Below are 7,617 nucleotides of genomic sequence, written 5' to 3'. Positions count from 1 at the left end.
GGGAGGATCGTTGGCGCATTGATGATGATAATGACGATGACGACGACGACGATGATGACGATGATGACTGGAAAAAGTGAAAATTTTAGTAGAGAAAATCTTTGTAGTAGTAGTAGTAGTAGTAGTAGTAGTAGTAGTAGTAGTTGTAGTAGTAGTAGTAGTTCTTTTATTTTTCCACAATATCGACGAATGAAATAATGATAATAATAATTGTCATCATTATTTTTTTTTTACTATTATTATGATTATTTTTTTTTACTATTATTAATATGATTATTTTTATTACTATCATTATTTTTATTATTATTGTTATTATTATTATTGTTATCATCATTATAGCAAAATGGCTGTAATGATTTTTGAAGATGACAACCAGTCTAAGTCAATCAATCAATAACTAATGGATCAATACGTGGCTAGGTTTTCTCTCATTCTGGTTCTGAGCTGTTGGAAGTGGAAGAAGCAATCTTGCATGATTTTTTCATTGGTATCCAGATTCTGAGCTGATGAGAAGTGAAACGGACCAATCAAGAAATTAATCGACTGCATGTTGATGTCGGGAAAATGTCTTTGCATAAATTCTACGAATTTGATGGAAGGGAAATTAATTCTTTTGTCAGCCACATCCAGTACGTATTCGTCCTCGTCGGAGAACAGTCGCGTCGCTGGTGTGAATGCTTTCGATATTTCGGTGATGCCTTCGTTTTCCAGCAGCAAAAAATCTATATACTTGCTCAGAATAAATTCAACTTTCGGTGAACCCGATACAGTCTTTGGGATTTGATGGTTTTGGAAGACGGGAAAGTAATCTTTGGTTCTGTGGTGGTCGATGAGTTTTACATCTGCTGCTAAAATGGTGATGCAAAAATTGTCTTGCGACTTGGAATTTTCTTTTAAAAGGCAATCCTCTTGCATTTCGTTTTCCGTAAACGGTAGTTTTTTGGAAGTGGGTGGCCCTGCGCATGGCATACTGACAGGCAAATCATTGACATTCTGATAGGATTTCGACTTAGAGGGTAAATCTTGAATATTTAAATTAGTTGCAAATGGCTTTTGATTGGGTAGAAAAGAATAGGATGTGGAAGGGTGCAACATGGAATGCAGAAGGTAACAGTTTTGAGGAGTTTTCACGAAGGGCCCTGACATGACATTGAGGTCGGAGAAGGAATTGTTTGGAGATTGGATGCTTTGCTTATAGGTTGGTGGTACGTTTTGATTCCAACACCTTCCAGGAGGATTTCCTAAGGGGAAAGGATGCGGATAAGAAGGTAAGGGCGTGTTGTATGAGAGCTGAGAAGTTGGACACAGGTAATGAGTGCTCCAGTCTGGACTGACGGATGATGGTGATTGAGTGGGAAGTCCAAGAGGAATCCACGGCATTTCTTGATTGGTTTTGGTAAGATTCAAATTCGAGAAATCTTGACCAGCAGGAAAATTTTGCGTGACGGGTACGTAGTTGAAATTCTGTTGAGTGGGAAGAGATGAGACGGAAAGCATTGGTGCCAATCCCGGCGAAGGATTGGATGGATTGGTGCAGGAATTCATCATTGTGTTATGTTGGCTCTCTTCATTCTCTCCTGAAAGCAACAACCGAAGGCAAGAATCTTTGTGGCCATATTGTGATGCTGTTTTGCTTTCTAATTCATTTTGTTCAATTTCAACCTCGTAAATGTTATCTTTTAACTTATCTTCTTCTGGAATTATCGTCAAATTGGGTTGAACGTCAAAAAATTTAGATTCCTCTTGTTCTGAATGTGGTAGACAATTTGGAATATTGCCGGAATTGAAGAAGTTCTTATCGCTAGCGTTTGAGATGTAATCGCACGACATATCAGGCGGCGGCGGAGATGTTGCTGGTTTCAAATTGTTGGAATTTAATTCCGGAAGTTCAAATTTTAACGTTGAACATATATTATATTTCTCTTGATAGTTAACAATGTCAAACACCTCGTTCCGAATCAACTCTTCGTTGCTCACTTCTTCCTGTTTAATACGAATCAATGGCACTTCTGAGTTGTTTTTATTGCAATTATTGCTAGTTTCTTCTTCAACCAATAACCTGATACGTTTCGAATTTTGCCTAACATCCATTTCAGCCTGGCACAGATCGATCGGCTGTTTATCAAATGAGCTTTCTATCGTCCCACCAAGATTTTCATTATCACCACACAACTTGCCTTTATCAACTTCGGCGTCATTTTTCATTAAATTGGTTTCAGGTCGTTGGAAACTTTTCAGCTGAGCGTCAAGATTTTTCTGGCTTTCTCTTTGATATTTTTTACCTAACTTCAAATCTTTGTAAGAGCTTTGAGTACAACCACCCCGCCCAGGGTTTGTCTTGCACTTCTTAACATAGTAGGGACTCGATTTTACTGTCTGACGTTCTTTCTTGCGGTTATCCGCTTTGATCTCCAGGACGTTAGACACTCCTGGAAAATAGGCTTTGGTCACGTAGTCTGGGTCGTCTGCTGGGTTAGCTTTAGAACGCAGTCTTTTCATTTTTCAAATCTGAAATATAGATACCATTCTCTAAGACTGGCTGAACCATTTTTTAAAAGAAAAAAAAAACAACAGAACAACTCTTTCAGTTCAAAGATGTTTGGCAACCATTCTCCCTTCTATAAATTAGTGAATCTGTGTGTGTGTGTGTGTGTGTGTGTGAGAGAGAGAGAGAGAGAGAGAGAGAGTGTGTGTATTTATAGTTCCATCATACAGCATTGCGTTATTCATAGTTTCATGTCATGAAGTAGTCAGCCTAAGTGAGAAATAGATGAAGAAACTATAATTATTTGTAGGTTGGCTGATATAATAATAATAATGATGATGATAATAATAATAATAATAATAACAACAACAATAATAATAAAATAATGAGGAAAACTGACTAGGGTGGTATATAAAATATGCCGTGGATCCACTGTTGAAAGACGCGAAGAATGCCGGCGTTATCAAAACTGAAAATTGTGTAACCAGAGAAAAATTTAAACAAGAAATGAAAAAAGAAAAAGCATGGAAAGAAAAGAAAATGTATGGTCAGTTTGCAAGAGATGTGAACACCAAGACAGATACAGAGGACCGGCGGCTGTGGATGAGGGGGAGTGACCTGAAAATAGAGACAGAAACATTCATATGCGCAGCTCAAGAACAAGCATTAAGGACCAATTATATGAAGTGCAGAATAGACAACATTACCGATAGCGACAAATGCAGAATGTGTGGTGAGAGGGGTGAAACTGTATGGCACATTGATAGAGAATACCCAAAATTGGCACAATGCGACTACAAAAGACGCCATGACATTGTGGCAAGAACGAGCCATTGGGAGCTCTGTGGAAATCATGGCTTACAAAGAGAAAAAGACGTGGTATGAGTAAACTCCAGAAGGCATCACCGAAAATGAGAATTGCAAAATCCTGTGGGATGCAATGATCCAGTGCAATCACTTGACCAGACATTGTTGTGAATAAAAAAAAGAACATGTATGATAATTGACATACCGTGCCCTGGTGGCAACAGGATCATTGTGAGAAAAGAAGGGTGGAAAAATGCAACTATGACGATTTAAAGTGGGAAATACGAAGGTTGTGGTCAATGAAGAAAGTAGAGGAGATAGCAATAGTAATAAGACTGCACCACACCTCAAGAGGGAAAAAAAATCTAATGCAATACAATACTAGGAAGAGTTTGTACACTCCCAACAACAGAAGGGAGTACACAATGCGGCACACACCCCAGCAACACGGAAGTGTAGCAGGTGATGCAGAAGAAATTTGCCTCAATCTACCAAATATTGAATAGTTATATAATAATAATAATAATAATAAAGAAGCAATAAGAAGAGTGTGACTGTTATTGGTTGAACAATATTTTGTCACTTCGTGTGTCTTCCAGTTCAAAATAATTAATCATAATAGATTGAGATGATTATTTTGATAACAGTCGCACTCTTCTTATTGTTTCTTTACTTTCTGGAGGAGTAACATCAATCCTTAAATATTACCAAAATGATGATGATAATGATGATGATGATGATGATGATGATGATAATTCTGATGCAGTACCAGGCAGTGGCTCTCTTGGCTTCTAATCTTAACTTACTGGAAGTGTTATCTTGTACATTGTTTTGTCTTGGTATAAAAGATGGGCTACAGCAAATATTCTGCTTAATACCACAGGTTTGCTTGTCAGTTGTTTGACCACAACCAGTTGAGCATGTCCCTTGGTGGCTGACAATATGTGTGTCTCTGATCATGAGCAGAAGTAGTGGAGGAGCATCATAGCCATGTGTTGAGAGGAGTTCTTTGGGGTTTGAATAATTCACCTTTGGAAACATGGGTGTTTCGTTCAACATCCTTAAACAACCCTTATTCAGGGACCTTTTGAGCGGGATGGGCTACTCGACCTGAAGAAAATTTTAACCAGGCCCCACCTGCGATGTCATGCGCTGTTTATCTTGATATGAGATCACCATGTCGCGCACATATGGTTGTGATGCATGTGCCTGGTGTACCCTTATCAGATGGGTAGTCATATATTTTACCTCAGTATCATTTTGATGGCATGTACTACTCTCTCACCCAATAATAATAATAATAATAATAATAATAATACTCTGACCTCAGATAACAACACAGCAGAAATGGTCAAAGAGACAAAAATAGCATGAAAACTGAATTACAAAAGATACTCAAGAAGAAATGTAGAGAGAAATCACTTCATGGCCAATATCCTGCAAGGCTTGACAGAGAGGAGGTGAGCCTAAGTAAAAGCCAACAATGGCTCAAAATTTCTGGACTAAGGGCTGAAATGGAAGGATTGATTCTCACTGCACAAGACCAACGCCTGACTACAAACAATTATGAAAGTCAAATAATGAAAACAGGCCTCAACACCAAATGCAGAATGTGCAGCCAGCACGAGACAGTTGACCACATCATCTCTGGCCAAGTCTGAAGATATATACAGGCACAACAAAGTAAGTAGTTATATCCACTGGACAATATGCCAACAGGTAGTATAAGCATGTGTCAAGCAAGGCACAAGACAATGACCAGGCTACAATCATCTGGAATATGCTGGTTCAAACCTACAAAGAAATAAAAGCTAACTGCCCAGACAATAAATCAAGTATTAGGGAAAAAAAAACACCTGATTACTGATAGACATTGCAGTACTTTCTTATCAAAATATTGTCAAAGTACAGAGACCGCGAAATTGAAGTATACAAAATATGGGCCATGAAGGTAAAAACAATGCCAATAATAACTGGAGCATTGGACATGATAAAAAAACCATAAGAACAAAAACGTAGAAGTTATACCTTGAGCCTCGACACTGCACAATGTCCAAAAAATAGTCCTGTTAGGAACAACCCACATCCTATGCAAGAGACTATCAATCCAATGATACAATGATGCAGCAGAATAAAGTCATGCACTGTTGTAAGAAATGAGTTGGTAGGAGGGTGGAAATATTTCATAGAAAAGAATCTGGAAAAGAGTAACGTTGATGAAGAACTAGGGTGAAATCTAGGGTGCTTATAACCTGGTCAAAGGCTTTTGGCTGTAGCTTTGACCATAGTTGTATAACGATAGATCTGCATCTGCACACTTGTAAACAGACATGCAATATGCACTAAAATGACATACTAACTACACAAGGGCAAGTTTATTCTCTGTCTGTCTGTCTCTGTCACACACACACAAACAAAAGAGCTTTGCTGCTTTATTTATAACTGGCTTGAATTGTGCAAAGGTTAACAGAAAACTTAAATCTAAAAGGAAACCATACATACATTGCATACATACATGCATATACATACATATATATATACATACATACATATATATACATGCCTGTACATACATATACATATATACACATAAATACATACATGCATATGTGTACATACAAATACACATACCTGCATACATACATATACACACATACGTACATATACACACATATTCATACATGCATACATACATATACATACATACATATAATACATATACATGTATACACATGCATACATAAATGCATGCATATACATACATACACATACATACATATACATACATACATAAATGCATACATACATATACATGCATATACATATACATACACATACATACATACATAAATTTAATGCATACATAAGGAAAAGAATGTTCTGTTGAGGAAATCAGCTGTCTCCTGGGTAGCAATCTGGTTGGAAAGATACAGGAGAAAGAGCATATCTACAGACCATTGATAAGGAGTTTGCAAATCCAGAACCCAAGATATCCTTTCAGCTTCATACCCATTATTATTGGAGCAATGGGATAAGTACCGGCCTGTCTGGAGCAAAGTATGGCTAAACTTGGGTTCTTGGAGAGAACGCAAATCCTTAATTCATACGCTTAATTTAAAAGATGAGGGTTAAAAGAAGATGCTTTCCTTTACAACCTTGCTACCAAGCAGGTGGCCGGTCAAAATTTATTCTAAACTAAAAAGAGAAAGAGAACACACATACACACACACGCATACATAAATGCATGATTGCATCAGCTTCACAAATGGTTACCGTCCCCTTTGTATTTCCTTTTTATCAGTGGCATTTCTCACTCTCTATCCACGACCTCTCAGATGACTATTCATTGCTGTTGCAGATGTGCATGGTTTGAAGCATAGGTGACATGAAAACTGTAACTTGATGTGTGCTTCCAAGTGTTTAGCTCTGCACACGGCGACACTCTTCTATCGCCTAAGGACCGTCAGTCACTAGAATGACAGACAAATGAGGTCACCATAAAGAGACATCTGTATGTCATTAGATTATAATGTACAACACGAGTACCACTTGCTGAGCTTCTGTGATTAGTACCAAGTGGTAGGCCAAAGCGAGATGACTAGTAAACCCTGTGAAATCGCAGGTTTTACATCAGTTTCTCAAAAGTGGGGCTTTAGTTCGGTAGTTCCAAGGTTTTGATGAAGGTGGAACCATCTCTAAGCCACCACTGTACCCTTGTCTCCTCTGACTCAGAGTAGCAGAACCTGTGAAGATGCCAGCTATGCATTAACTAGCATACGTAGTGAGAACTGATCGGAATGCTGGATGCAGAAATATCCTTGGTTGGTGTCAGAGCATGTAAGGTTGGTGTCTACCAACCATATGGTTCTGGGTTCAGTCCTTCTGTGTGGCACATTGGGCAAGTGTTTTCTGCTATAACTTTGGACTGACCAAAGCCTTGTGAATGAATTTGGTAGACGGAAACTGACCGGCTAATTCGTATATTACAAGTGCAATCTGTGAGTGGAACAGTAAAAATGTGCAAGACTTTTCTCAAGTTCCAAATGTGAATTTGTCTGTGTTAACTACATCTCAAAGATGGAGCCTGGTATCTTTGTTGGAAACTGGCTTCCCACCTCAGTGGAAGATTTCTAATTATTAAAAAATAGAAGAGACATACATACATACAGACAGACGTACGTACATACGAGGGGATGCTGAAAAGTTCCTGGCTTTAAGGGTGTCATGAAAGATGTGGTCGGCGGCCAAACTTCCGAGTTCTTTTACAGAGCTTAGAAAAGCTGAAGGACCGCTACAATAAGTGTGTGAATCTGAGAAGGGAATGT

At 38.3% G+C, this 7,617-nt stretch overlaps 1 protein-coding gene across 1 annotated transcript in view; it reads right to left on the bottom strand.

The window, feature by feature from the left end:
• Positions 1-253: 253 nt before the first annotated feature.
• LOC106878629 (uncharacterized) overlaps positions 254-7,617 on the bottom strand; it is an 8,300-nt gene continuing 936 nt past the window's right edge. Inside the window, exon 2 of the mRNA XM_014927907.2 lies at positions 254-2,508. Within this exon, the coding sequence (XP_014783393.1) occupies positions 406-2,499 (2,094 nt within the window). The 5' untranslated portion in view covers positions 2,500-2,508 and the 3' untranslated portion in view covers positions 254-405. The remainder of the gene's footprint in view (positions 2,509-7,617) is intronic.

This window comes from Octopus bimaculoides, chromosome 26, assembly GCF_001194135.2.
Source record: "Octopus bimaculoides isolate UCB-OBI-ISO-001 chromosome 26, ASM119413v2, whole genome shotgun sequence".
Classification (NCBI taxonomy): Eukaryota; Metazoa; Mollusca; class Cephalopoda; order Octopoda; family Octopodidae; genus Octopus; species Octopus bimaculoides.
The sequence above is the reverse complement of the archived record's forward strand: the minus strand, read 5'-3'. Positions and strand labels throughout refer to the sequence as shown.